The following is a 14,332-nucleotide window of genomic DNA, read 5'->3' as shown; positions in this document are numbered from 1 at the left end:
CAAAAGAACAAAGTTATCTTATTGCAGCTGGGAGGTATGTGCACAAACAGGGGTTGTAAAATCTACAGAGTGGTTAGATCTCCTGGAGGGTGCATATCCAGCTGGGTTAGTTAGTCAGAGGTCATTCAAAGTTACAATAGGGTTTCTTTTCTATGATATGGCTTCCCTTATGTCAACCTTGTCTTGAGCCGGTATCAGCCATGGGTATTGAGAAACTTCTGAACTAGCTGAGAATTTTCCTCAGGGCATTTTAAGGTGCCATTTGGGCTCCCCTGAACTGAGCTTTTCATAAACTATTATGAGTTTCAGGATTTGACAGATAAGAAACAAGTAGCAAAACAGGAAACTGAGAAAGCACTTTATTTTTCCCTAATAGTAATGAAAAATTGATTAATTAAAACAAAAATAACAAAACTAAAGGTAACATGATCCACATCCAATGTTCGTATTGTGTGCAGAGTGCCAATGTTTTTATAGCACAGCCACGGTGTCAGAAAGCTGAAAGAGCCCTTAGAGATGTTTTCACATAGCCACTTGCAGTAGAGTTTGAATCTCAGTCTCTCGTGCGCCACCCCCACCTCAAGTCCAATGTTCTTTCCAGAACTTTTGCAGCCAGGCTGATGTTGAGTTTTGAATAATATCAGGAGATGGTTATGTAGGATGAAGGTTTATTCATTCTTTAAACAGGTATGAAGGTGTGCCCACAGTTCATTCAGTAAGTGCTTACTGAGTGTTTGCTCAAGGCCAGGCCCATGTGGTGCACTAAGGGTAGAAGTGGAGGGCAGGGTGGGGGCGGGGTGGGCGAGGAGTCGGGGAGGGGCATAAAATACCCCATGGCCCTGTCCTCACGTGGCTCACAGTCTGGTCAAGGAAACAGATTGCTCATAAACAACATAAATATAAACTTTCACTGGTCAGAATCCTGCGGGAGAAGTATGCCGTGCTATGAGTGTGTAACAGGGGACTTTTTCCTGAGCTTGGGGGTAGAGGGGCAGTCAAGTAAGCTTCTCTGGGGAAGGAAGATAAGCAGCATTTAACCTGGAGAAGGTGGGTGGGGCGAGGCCGAGTTGTTCCAGGCAGAAAGCATGTTCAAAGGTGGGCTGCATTTGAAGAAGGAGAGAAGACCAATAGGGCAGGAGGGGGAGAGGAGGCTGGATGCTGGACAGACCGGTCCCAGAGGGCCTTGGGGGTCCCTTGTGGCTTCTGTCCTCCCCTTCACTCACATTCAGCCCCCTGATAAACAGGCTGGGAGCAGCAGCTGCTATTGGAGCCTTCTCCCCAGGATGCCCCCAGGATGATTCTTCTGATGGCGTGCTGGCTAGGACGCACAGCATGTGTGCCTCCTTCTACACAGATTTCCTCAAAACCCCTCTGAACAGCTGCTAAATTTCTACAGCTGGAAAAGTGTGACTGTGATGTGAGGACGCTCATTGTTTCCCTGCATCTCTGGTGGACTCACTTGAGGAGTCCTCGTGCTTGTTTCCCAGAGGCTGCATTTCCCATCCTCATCACAGTCCTCAGGGCTTCTCAGGAACCATCCTCAGAGTCCATGTCGGAGACACAAGAATCAGTCAACTCAAGAGGAGCCAGGGAGTAAAAATCAGCTTTGGTTCTTTATAACTGAATCTTGTTTTTCTTTGTTTTTGTTTTGGTGAGGACGGTTGTCGCTGAGCTAACATCTGTGCCCATCTCCCTCAATTTTTTGTTTTGGTGAGGAAGGTTGTCGCTGAGCTAACATCTGTGCCCATCTTCCTCAATTTTGTATATGGGATGCTGCCACAGCATGGCTTGACGAGCAGCGTGTAGGTCCATGCCTGGGATCCGAACCCGTGAACCATGGGCTGCTGAAGCAGATCGTGTGAACTTAACCACTACGCCACTGGCCCAGCCCCAACTGAATCTTGTTTTTGACATCATGTGGACATTGTCCACCTTATTCACCCAGCTCAGCCCCCAGTCACTCTCTGGAGTCTGCGTATTTTAATCCATACTTGAAGTACACAGATTTGTCACTGTGGAGGCTATTCAGAAGAAGGTGCCAAAAACTTATGTAAGGAGGCAAGGCATGGCTTGCTCTGGTTACTTGGGTCAGGCGGAGACTATTCAGAATATGAAATATATATTTAGTTCACAGAAAAAGTTTAATGTGGTTTTTGAAAATAGGAACTTTACTTTTTTCATAATTCCGTATTTTTTAGCTCAGCATATTTAAATTTACTTTGACACATTAGGTGAAGTTCAAATGGAATTATGTCCTTGGAATTGGGCCATATGGGCTTTGTGGAGAGGATAGAATCATTGTGTGGACAGGGAAGGTAGATTTGGAGAATCCTTCGATTTTGGTGGTAAGATAAATAGAACAAAGACATTGGAATGGTCTGTCTTAGCCACCTGGCCATCCCTTTTGCCATCTCCTGAGCTGCATGGCTGTGCTTCCCTCTGAAACTTGGTAAGTGGCATCAGGGTGGCTCCAGTGATGGGAGAAACATTCAGCAGAAATGTCCCATGTAGCCTCTGTACGTAAGTGTCATTCCTTAGGTTTTGCTTGCCTTTTCTTAAGGGAAAAAAAAGCATCTGTAAAGTTTGATCAGTATCATTGATGGATGCCAAACCCACTGCTTGAACTGCCTGTAGAGTTTTGCCTTAAATAACTCCACAACCACCAAATAAAAGTATGCATCTTGGGAAAACACGAACTGCTGAATGAATTGAGATTTAGAAACTCATATGTTCTTAATTGTGCATATCTTTTTTTAAAAAAGGAATTAAAAAAGGATTCTCTTCTAAATGAGATGTGAATTGGAAGATTTAAAAGAAGACTAATTTACCGAATGGGCTTTTGTTTGTTCTCTGTTTAATCAAACCCAAAGACACATATCTCTGTGTAAGTGTGAGGCTAGAGGCTCCCTTGGTGATCTCAGAAGCTCAGAAGCCTTGGTGCCAGGACAGTGGTGCAACAATAGGCCTTCGCTCTCTGAATGTAAATAATTCACCTCTTAAAAATCAGTCAGGGCCCAGCCTGGTGATGTAGTGGCCAAGTTCACGTGCTCCACTTCTGCTGCCCAGGATTCACAAGTTTGGATCCGAGTGTGGACCTACATACAGCTCATCAAGCCATGCTGTGGCAGCATCCCACATACAAAATAGAGGAAGATGGGCTCAGATGTTAGCTCAGGACCAATTTTCCTCAAGCAAAAAGAGGAAGATTGGCAACAGATGTTAGCCCAGGGCGAATCTTCCTCACCAAACAAACAAAAAAATCAGTGCATTTTATTAGTGCATATAATCTGTGTGCCTAACTTAATCAAATAAAGAATTTTGTAACATTGAAATGTAGCTCCTGTTGGCCAGAATCCATGAGAAAAAGCTCTTTACAAACTCTGTAAAATGGCAGAGGGATTTTTTACTCCCCTTCTTCACCTGTTAGTAGCTAAGGACTAAGAGAGTGCAGGTAATATCTGGAATTTCAAAGATAAGGAGAACACAGAGATTAACAACAGATGTAGCGGCTCATAACTCTGGTATTGAGCTGTAGTATTTTCTAGCCACCACTTTTTGTCTTGTAGCTTATGAGAGTGCAAAGCAAGATGTTTTGGAACTCCCAATCTACTTGGCTTATCAGTCTCCCTCTAGACGAAGTAGCTGATTCAGACAATGTGCTTTCTAGCACATTCTCTGTTCCAAGATTTCCTTCTCTTTTCTTGAGGCACAGAAACTTGAAACTCAGTGACTTTTGAAGCTTCAGAGCCAACCACAGCACTTGTCATGCGCCCAAAACATCGTTGTCATGTTAGTTCCACTGAGGAGGCCAGCCTCTGGTCTGGTTCAGCTTCGCTCTGCCAACAACGAGTCGCGTCATTATTTGGTCAAACATCCTGCTTTTTCACAGGGAGTCCAGTGATAAGAATTAGGTTGAAACTTGAATTCTGCTCTGTGAGTGTTCTGCTGCTCCGACTTCTCCCTCTCAAGTTGTGGAACTCAAGCTGCGACGAGAGCAGGACAAGAGAGGAGCATTTCATCCAGGGACCAGCTTGCACGGGGCTGTACAACCCTTATGCCCTAAGAGACACACACTCTCTAGGTGACTTATTTGCCCAATACGCCGCTTCTCTTCCCATTAACCACACGTCTTTGCTGTTAATTGTATTATTTTGAAAGGTTATTTGAAATTGAGAAAATTCAGAAAAAATATGAAGACATGGCTGTGATGTATGCATTTGTAAAAAGTAGGACTCAGACCCTGCCACAGAGTAGGTGCTCAGTAGTTTGGGACTCTGTCTTATGACATAGAAATTAAACAAGCTTCCCTTTCAAAAAATATTTGCTTCCAATTTCAGGTATTATTTTAAAGTTCAAGCCCAAAATCCTCATGGCCCTGGACCTACCAGCCCTTCAGTCTCATTTGTTACAGAATCAGGTATGGGCGACTTCACATTCTCATTTCTTTCCTTTTCTCAAAAACAAATAATTTGGAATAGTGACTATTATAAAATAAAAACTGAAGAAGTAAAATCTTTACTTTTCTATTTAATGAATTCACATTGGCTATCACTTTATAAAATAAACAGCTTCTGTCTGCTAGCTTAAAACTTGGATAATAAAATTAAAAGTAGTCTTCCTTGGAACTGCCTAGAAGGTGGAAAGGTCAAATTCCAATGAAAGGGAAAAAGTCAAATTTTCAACCGTGTAAGAAAGTTAAGTTTGAATCTATCTGTAAAAGATTTAGTTGCAGAAATAATTTTTGTTTTTATTGCAAACAGCTGAAAAGCATCAGTGTCCTGGGCCTGAGAGGCCGTTTCTTCTTCTAATTAGTCACATCTCTAAGAGGCTTCCTTTACTAGGAGACGAAGATGTCTTTACTTAATATGAGGAGTTTAATTAAAATACTGTTCAATCTTGCAAGCAATATCACTCAGAGGATGTCCCTACATTTGCAAACGCTGGCATGCAGAGCTCTCAGGCCCTTCAGAAGAATATTCCTGTGGTCATGGTCTGAAGCAGTACACACAGAGTTGTGTGAATGGTGTGTGTGAACTGTGTGAACGGTGACAGTTCCTTGGTGAGCAACCTTTCCATATAGGAAGGCACACTGGAGGGTTGGTACCTGCAGCTCCAAGCCAGGCCACCTTCAGAAACCCAGCTCTGTGCTAAAATAGCTCTAGCTTCTATTTGGTTAGATTATTTCCTACACGTAGCTGGATCCCAGAGTGTTTATCATTGGAAGATATTTTTAAGTGTAATGATTTGAAATCTACTGAAACAAAATATGTGGAAAAAATAAATCTTTTATGAGAATATGCTTTTGCAGGAAATGTGGGCAAAGGACCTCAAAAGTGTTTTCCCCTATTTCATCTAAGGAGTGTGTTTTTCATTGGTAATTAAGAAAGAGTAAGAGAAAACCATTATCAGTAGTTAATTTGCTAAAGTAAAGAATTTGCCTATACTTATGGCTGCATTTGCTAAAAATAGAATGGACCTTTGGCAACTATCAGAATTAACGTGATAGAGGTTGTAGGAAAAAAACCAAATAATTCAAATCTAAAAAGCTATCAAGAAATTCAGGTCTGAAATCTATCTGAGAAGAGAAAGTGATATAAATGTAATTTCTGAGGCTGCAATGTACAATTTTGAAAAGACAGCTCTCTGCTACCCTCTTCCCAAGAAAAGTCCTACCATGCTCTCACCCTATCCTTTGTGGCCTCCAGGGAGTGAGTGATGAAAATCCAGGGCCCACCAAGACTTCTAAGTAAGACTCTCTTGGGTGAGATCATGGAAGCTCACTTTCAGTAGGCTTCCAGGAGATCCTCACACACATGGAAATTTGACAATTATTCGCTCTGGCCATCTTCACTTTATTCAGTCAGTTTATTCAAATCTCTCCTTCATTTTGTATGACCTGCTGAAAGCGGTTAGATTAACAACAAATTATCAAGTAATTGAATTATGACACTTGCCAAATGTAAAAACTAATATATGAAGTAAATATACCTGTGTAACACAGGCTGCACCGTGGGCGAAAGCTCTGTTGTTTTGTATTGTTCTGTTCCACCCCGCCCTGGAGTGTTTGAGACTTTTTTCATCAGACTATTGACACTTAAGAAAAGGAGAGCAAAACAAGCATTTACACTTACAGCTAATGGTATGTCCCTTTATTTTGTGGATGGTGGATGAGGTCAAAATGAATGGTATGTACAAAGGGTCAATACGAGGGAGATTTGGGGTGATGGAAATATCCTGATTGTGATTGTGATAGGGTTCCAGGAGTATACACGTGTTGAAATTCGTAGGATGTTTACCCTAAAAGAGCAACTTTACTCTATGATAATTTTTTAAAAATAACAAAAAGAGAGAATGGCCTGTGTTTACCTAGCCCATGGAATTTTATAAAAATGGAACTTTTTTTAAAGCAGAATTCCTTAAAAAGCTAGGTTCATGTTTTCTTAAGTGACATTATTTGGACTAAGATATAGACATGTTTTAAAAACAGCTTTATTGAGGTATAAATGGCATACAATAAACTGCACGTAATTAAAGTGTACAACTGAATAAGTGTTGAGGTGTTTTTATACCCTTGAAGCCATCACCATAATCAGGCTAGTGAACATCGCTATCACCCCAACACATGCCTCCTGCTGCTCTGCAGTCCAGATATATTTCTATCTGGATTATATACATTTATAAATATATTTACTTCTCCTGCCCCTCACCATGTGCTCATCTTCTCCCCTGTTTCCAGGCAACCACTCATCTGCTTTCTGTCACTATAGATTAGTTTTCACTTTCTAGAATTTTATATAAATGGAATCATACAGTATGAACTCTTTTGTCTGGCTTCTTTCACTCAGCATAATCATTTTGAGATCCATCCATATTGTTGTATGTATCAATAGTTCATTCTCTTTTATTACTTAGCAATATTCCATTGTATGGCTGTACCACAATTTGTTTATCCATTCATCTGTTAATAGACATGGGTTGTTTCTACTTTTTGGCTATTACAAATAAAGCTGCTATGAACACTCATGGACAAGTGTTTGTATGGACATATGTTTTAATTTCTTTTGGATAAATACTTAAGAGTGAAATGGATAGGTCATATAATAGGTATATGTTTATCTTTTAAAGAAACCTCCAAACTGTTTTCCCAAGGTAAGCACATTTTAAAAAATAATGAATATTGAATTATTTTGTAGTACCCAAAGTCAAAATCTTACTATATTCAGGGACCCACAGCTTCTGTATAAATAACATGGCAATATAACTAGAAAAGAGTATTTCTTAAAAGGAAATGTTTAGAAAGGAAAAACTGAGGAAAAACATTGGCATCTATCAAATAAACCTTACATTTTTCCTTATCTATTCCAGATAGATCTTTGGTTAGCTCTTTCAATTACAATAAACATTTTAACAGTTGCATGGTTGTGAAATATGATAGTGAAATCTATTTTTTTTTCATTCTACAGACAATCCTCTGCTTGTTGTGAGGCCGCCAGGTAAGTTTCTCTTCTTGATAAATGTGACATTCTAGTAATCAAGTTGAATATTGAATATGCGATTGCTACGATTAATCAAAAGAAGAAATGCTGGACCATTTTTGCATTTTCATAATTTTCTGACAACTTCTATGATTTCCTTGCACCCTTCATCCCGATCTAGGAAAAGAATGATCTGGGAAGTTTTTAAAGATTTTATTTATTTATTTTTCGCCCCCAAAGACCCAGTAGATAGTTGTATGTCATAGTTGCACATCCTTCTAGTTGCTGTATGTGGGACGCGGCCTCAGCATGGCCGGAGAAGCGGTGCGTCGGTGCGCACCCAGAGTCCGAACCGGGGCCGCCAGCAGCTGAGCACGCGCACTTAACCACTAAGCCATGGGGCCGGCCTGGGAAGTTTTTAATAGGGCCATAGCAGCCAATATTTATAAAAAACCCATTATGGGATGGTTATGAAATAGATAACTTTATTTACATAACCCCTTTGAATATTTTAAATTGCTGAAAAGATAGCAAAAAAACATTAAGTGTCCAACAGATTTTTACTTTGTTTTTCAAACAAACTGTGAAAGCTCTATTGCTTAAGCTTAAGACAGGTCTTATGAGTGACAAGAACAGTAGGAGTTTGTGCTTTTGATGTGCCCCAAAAGATCAAATATGTCATTATAGCTTATTTTCCTTGAGGCTTAAAGATTTTTTCTTACTCCAAGAATCCGTTACAGAAAAGAATCCCTTAAAGAAATGCAAATACCTTAAATATGTCCAGGTAAAAGGAACTCCCCAACTGTACTTTAGTGCTAAGAAAGAAGAGGAAAGAGAAAGAGGGTGCCCTCTGAGGAGGTGGGAAAACTTTGCTCAGAAAAGCCTGAGAGGAGGGGAAGGCCCAGTGGATAAATCAAATTTTCTGATACCTTGTGCAAGAATAGACATTGTGGAACACCATGACTTAGAGGGTGTGTTTTGTGTTGTCAAGGCGGTGAGCCCATCTGGATCCCGTTTACTTTCAAACATGATCCTAGCTACACGGACTGCCACGGTCGGCAATATGTGAAGCGGACGTGGTATAGAAAGTTTGTGGGAGTCGTTCTTTGTAATTCACTGCGGTATAAGATCTACCTCAGTGACAACCTGAAAGGTAGGTCTTTGAGGATGCTGTGCTTTGGGAAGGTATGCGAGGTTTTTATTTTATTGGGTACTAACTTGACATCCAAGTGCATCAGAATGTATTTGAGGTGTGGACCCATTATGTCTCACTCTGGCTCTGATACAAACCAGTTCTGCAGGTTCTCCTTTGGAGTTACTAGTTTTTACATCGACATCCAGAAATATGTATATATATTTCAAATCTACTACATTTTAGGAATTAAGTCCAAAATCCTGTTAGAAATTTAAAGGCCAATTTTCTTTGCCATTAATTCGATAATAATAGGTGTGAGTGTAAGCTGGAAGTATTGAGGAAAAGTGCCCCCTCCAGTCCCTGCCGTTGCTACAACCTTACAAAGGAAAAAATGTAGATGGTGAAACATATATCACCAGTATTATTTGTTCTGTGTTTGAATAAAAATTACATTGTTTCCATCAGGGTAGGGGATTAAAACAAAAAATACCATAAGTACCTTGAACTACTAACATTTCAAAATGTCATTTCTACCCAGCTGGCTCTGACTCACCCATCTACAGAAACTTGTTTTTCATTTAAAAACTTGCACAACTTTTAACTTTTAGTACACACATTTTTTTAACTTTCCCTCAGCTGGTCTATATTTTGTCATGGGTCATTTTTTTTTTTTTTTTTTTTTTGCTAGTGGTGATCATTTAAAGACAATGTCAAAACTAAGTGTTCCCTACCATCCCCCACTCTGGCAGTTTCTCAGTGTATATGCCTCTCCCAACATTCACTGTCTATTTGTTTCTCTCTGCTCTTTCTTTTCTCTTCTGCCACCACACTTTTCCTCTGCTGCTTCAGAATTCCTGGGAGAGGTTGCCCAGCCGTCTCCAGTATCCCAGGGTTGAGAGAACAACTTTGCCCTACTGTGCAGCTGTGTTTCAGCACCATGGACAGCGTCTCATGCCACAGACGCACACCCTACTTCTAGTTATGTGTGAAAATAGGTTCTTCTATTTTGATAGATCTTTATACCTTTCATAATTGTTTCATGATATATTCTATGACTATCTTAGTTTCCTCTATTCCTTTCTTTAAATCAAGGAGTAAAAAAGGCTTACAATTTACAGGCTGAAACTGCCTATGATATTAATAGTTTCCATTTATTGAACACTTGTGAAGTATTTAGCACACATGATCTTGCTGAATTCTTACAACACTTATGAAGTCTGTGCCATTATCACAATTTTTTAAAATATGGAAAGTATGACACACAGAGTTTAAGTGAAGTACCCAATTCAAATGGTCTCCAAAGCTTGTGTAAACTCCTAAACCAGTGGTGGCATTTTTGACCAGTCACTGACCCATTATATTCCTTTATGCAGATACATTCTACAGCATTGGGGACAGCTGGGGAAGAGGAGAAGACCACTGTCAATTTGTGGATTCACACCTTGATGGAAGAACAGGGCCTCAGTCGTACGTAGAAGCCCTCCCTACCATTCAAGGTAATGTGAGCAAAGGCTTGATTATATTAAAATGAGGGGTGGGGGAGGAGGGCTAATATAAGGAGAAATTCACCATACCTCTGCCTTTGGTTTACCATTTGAAGATGGATGTTGGCAGTATTTAGGATCATAAAAATAAGGAATCAGCAAAATACCTCTACCATGTGCTGGAGTTGGGGTGAGCCTAGGGGAGGTAGGGATACAAAGGAATATAAGACCTTATCCCTGCTCTCAGGAACATGCTCCATAACTTGGAACAGAAAATAAATATGTGAAAGGTAACTGAGAGTGAACAACTTCAAGTACAGGATAATGTACTTTAAGTACATTATGACAAGATAATGACAAGAGTTACGTCACGTGATTGTCCTATTGTCAGGTAATTGTGCAGATTATAGTCACTGAGTTCAATGGAGGCAGGCTGTCTGGGGAGGTTTTCAGAAGAGTCATAAAGATACCTAGATATGCAAAGATTGGGAAGCCTGCCAAGTGGAGAGTGGCATAGACAAAAGTACAGAGAAGAAAAAAATAAACATGCAAACCAACCATATACCTACTTCATATACTTCAAGAGATAATGTATCAACTATTTGATTATGTCATCATAAGCTGAGAACAAGTATATTAATCTCAAAGGTTAACAACTTGTTACTAACTCTCCCAATCCCCCAAACAGACAAACAAACAAATAGAACAGCTGAATGAAGTCCATCACTTTTTCCTTTATGCACTCAACTCTTAGTGATCTGGCATTCTCAAGACATGAAATGTTCTGATCTATCAAGTTTTTTAGTTTGGAAAAAAAATACCATAGGCTGGTATACAAGTTACCCGTTTTCAAAGAATTAAGATACAGTAAAATACACAATACAGTAAACTAAGTATATTAGTCAGAATTCTCCAGAGAAACAGAACCAATAAGAGAAAAAGAAAGAGGAGAGAGATTTTAAGGAATTGGCTCATACGATTGTAGAGTCTGGCAAGTCCAGCAGGGTAGACCAGCAGGCCGGAGACCCAGGGAAGAGTACATGTTGTAGTTTGAGTCTGAAAGCAGTCTGCTGGCAGAATACCCCCATTTTCAGGGGGGGTCAGTCTTTTACTATTAGGGCCTTCAACTGATTGGATGAGGCCCACTCACATTATATAGAGTAATCTTCTTTACTGAAAGTCTGCTGATTTAAATGTTAATCTCATTGAAATAATACTTTCACAGAAACATCTAGAATAATATTTGACCAACTCTCTGGGTACCGTGGCCTAGCCAAGTTGACATATAAAATTAACCATCACAATAAGTGTACAAAATATATCACATTTCTTCATTTTTTCAGGATCTTGCAGTGCCCCAGGGTTACTATGCATTATTTGTATTTCACTGTGTTTCTGAAGCTGTGGTCATGGTTTTGGCTCTGAACAGAGGTGCTGGTTAATCAGTACACTCACTGGTAGAATGACAGGTAGCCTTTCATCTGACAAGAGTGAAAGGGACAAAGGGATGAGAGTAGCTGTTGAGTTGCCAGAAAAATTTTTTTGAGTTTGGGGCATCACTTCTATTTCAAGAGAGAAATGGTCAGAAATGTTTCAGCATTCTTCCCTTGGAGACATTTACTTGAAAGATCTAAAAGTCTACCACAGATTTCAAGAATTAAACCTTGGAGGCTGGAGTTCTAGGCAAGTCTGAAGGCCTTAAGTTCGGTGAGGACCAGGTGCGAATCTTGCTTACAGTTATTTGCCCAGCTCAGGGCCTACCCACCGTGAGGGCTCCATAGCGATTGGCTAAAATGATCTCCTTTTGTGGAGAGAGAGAAATAGAAGGGACTAATGAACACTCTCTTCTACCTGTGTCACACACTTGTGTGGGGACTGGGTTATCCCCACAATTCATGCCTGGTATAAACCTCAGAGGCTGTTGTGACCCCACACAAAAATGGTTGTGTTTATTTGGAAGTAACATTTGTCATAAGAACAAATTCTCAGAGGTCTTCTGTCTGAATGGAGGTTGTAAGGATGAGAATTTTCCTGTTGGTTCAGGCACTTTGCATGCTACGATTGTACACCAGTTCCGAGTGTGGGTTTTTCCCCTACACCAACAAGCAATTTTCTGACACCAGTTGGTGTCAGCTACGATTCAAATCAATTCTGACACTGTCTACCCAGAGATAACATCAGATCCCACAGGGTAAGGGAACAGACCCACAAGACTGCACCCCCTCCCCTCCACTTTACACACCAATCACAAGTCCAGGTTGTTGCCTGTGCTTCTGGCCTATTGGCTACAGATTGGAGGTTCCAACTACCCGCTCCTTGGGTTGGATTAATTTGCTAGAGTGGCTCACAGAACTCAGAGAGACATTTTACTTAGTAGATTACTGGTTTGTTATGAAAGGATATAACTCAGGAACAGCCAGAGGGAAGAGAAGCCTAGGGCAAAGTATGGGGAAAGGGTGCAGAGCTTCCATGCCCTCTCTGGGCACGCCATTCTCCCAGCATCTTCACGTGTTCATCAACCCCGAACTTTCTAAACCACCTCCTTTTGGGTTTTTATGGGGGCTTCATTACATAGGCATGATTGATTAAATCATTGGCCGTTGGTGATTGAATTCAATCTCTAGCCCCTCTCCCCTCCCCAGAGGTCAGGAGGTGGGACCAAAAGTCTCAACCCTCTACTCCCATGGTTGGTTCCTCTGGTGACCAGCCCCCACCCTTAGGTGCTTTCCAAAAGTCACCTTATTAACACAGACTCAAATGTAGTCAAAAGAGGTTTGTTATGAATGTCAAGACACCTTTATGGTTCTTATCACTTAAGAAATTCCAAGGCTTTAGGAATTCTGTGCCAAGAATGGGGATGAAGACCATATATATATTTCTCATTATAAATCACAATATCACAGATGCATTTTCTTCCCCTCTCTTTCGTTCTACCCTTCCAGGCTACCATCGCCAGTATCGCCAGGAGCCAGTCAGCTTTGGCAACATTGGTTATGGAACACCCTACTACTATGTGGGCTGGTACGAATGTGGCATCTCCATTCCAGGGAAGTGGTAACCACAGGACGATCATGCTGAAAGCTCACCCTACCTGGCCCCCTTGACTAACTTGCACTAGGGGTTGTGAGCAGGAAAAGGAAGATGGTGTCCCAAGCCCTACTGTCCCTGGATGTCAGCAAGGCTACATGATGGACACTGGACATTTTGAGCATCTTCAGTCTGGAACTCAGTCCTACTTCTTGGTCTGGACTACACACAGGATCAATGTTGCTGTTAACTTTGCTTCTCCACACCTTTTGCTTGTAGTAGCACATCCCAGAGACAGCAGAAACACACAGCTACAGGGGCTGCCCACTGATTCCAGGGGACAGCATAAATATGCTGTGCTTGCTTCATGGAACGCTACACGCTTTCTTTTTTTTCATTGGACTCCTCCAAAACTAGCCGAATTTAAGCGTCAGATCTTTTTCTGTGCAGTAGAACTGAATTACTGAGAACACCATCAAAGGAAATATATCCTACTCAAGATTTATTCCATGGACTTACCCACTGCTAGACCAAATGTACCAAATCTTATTTGTAAATTCTCAATTTTGATATATATATGTATATATGCATATACATATCCACACTTGTCTGCAAGAACATTGATTAAAATTGCTAAATTTGTACTTTTTCACTCCATAAATGTGTATGGGACTTTTTTGGGGCAAAGGTGCTGTTTGTTAACACATTTTAGAAGTATCCAGAGAATACGTACTCTACATAATATGACAACAATGGAAAGGTGTGCTTCCTGTGAATGCTGCTGAACTATGGAAATGAATGGGATGCTGTGAAACTAACAATGAACTAGTTGCAAACTGAGTGCTTTCTACCAAAGGAGACCATCTTTCCATACCCGTGGGAAAAACGGACTGTGTGCCTCCCTGGGGATGTATCCAGTAAATTGCCAGATTAATTAAGATTTTAAGTCCCAAATGATTTTAAAATCCAGTTCTTTTAAAAAAAACTCTCCTTTGCCCTTTCCTGCCTGTCTCAGTATTTACTCCTCAAAATATAAGCATCTTACCTCTCTTGATTGTAGCACAAGAAAGTTTATTTAAAGACACTTTAATTCTAGTTACTTTTAAGACATGACGTCCTTTCCATGTGCTTGGCTCCTCTGTGCCCTCAGGCAGCTCTGTGGAATGAAGGGTTTGTCTTCTCTCATAAAGGTTCCAGCCTAAGAGAAGCAG

General features: G+C 40.7%; 1 protein-coding gene across 1 annotated transcript in view; it reads left to right on the top strand.

The window, feature by feature from the left end:
• FNDC1 (fibronectin type III domain containing 1) overlaps positions 1 to 13,770 on the top strand; it is a 101,664-nt gene extending 87,894 nt beyond the window's left edge. Inside the window, exons 19-23 of the mRNA XM_087425072.1 lie at positions 4,338 to 4,417; positions 7,464 to 7,493; positions 8,467 to 8,628; positions 9,984 to 10,106; positions 13,037 to 13,770. Coding sequence (XP_087281198.1) covers positions 4,338 to 4,417; positions 7,464 to 7,493; positions 8,467 to 8,628; positions 9,984 to 10,106; positions 13,037 to 13,152 — 511 coding nt within the window. The 3' untranslated portion in view covers positions 13,153 to 13,770. The remainder of the gene's footprint in view (positions 1 to 4,337; positions 4,418 to 7,463; positions 7,494 to 8,466; positions 8,629 to 9,983; positions 10,107 to 13,036) is intronic.
• The last annotated feature ends 562 nt before the right edge of the window (positions 13,771 to 14,332 follow it).

This window comes from Ceratotherium simum, chromosome 38 (genome assembly GCF_057802395.1).
Source record: "Ceratotherium simum simum isolate JZ-2026a chromosome 38, ASM5780239v1, whole genome shotgun sequence".
NCBI lineage: Eukaryota > Metazoa > Chordata > Mammalia > Perissodactyla > Rhinocerotidae > Ceratotherium > Ceratotherium simum.
The sequence above is the reverse complement of the archived record's forward strand: the minus strand, read 5'-3'. Positions and strand labels throughout refer to the sequence as shown.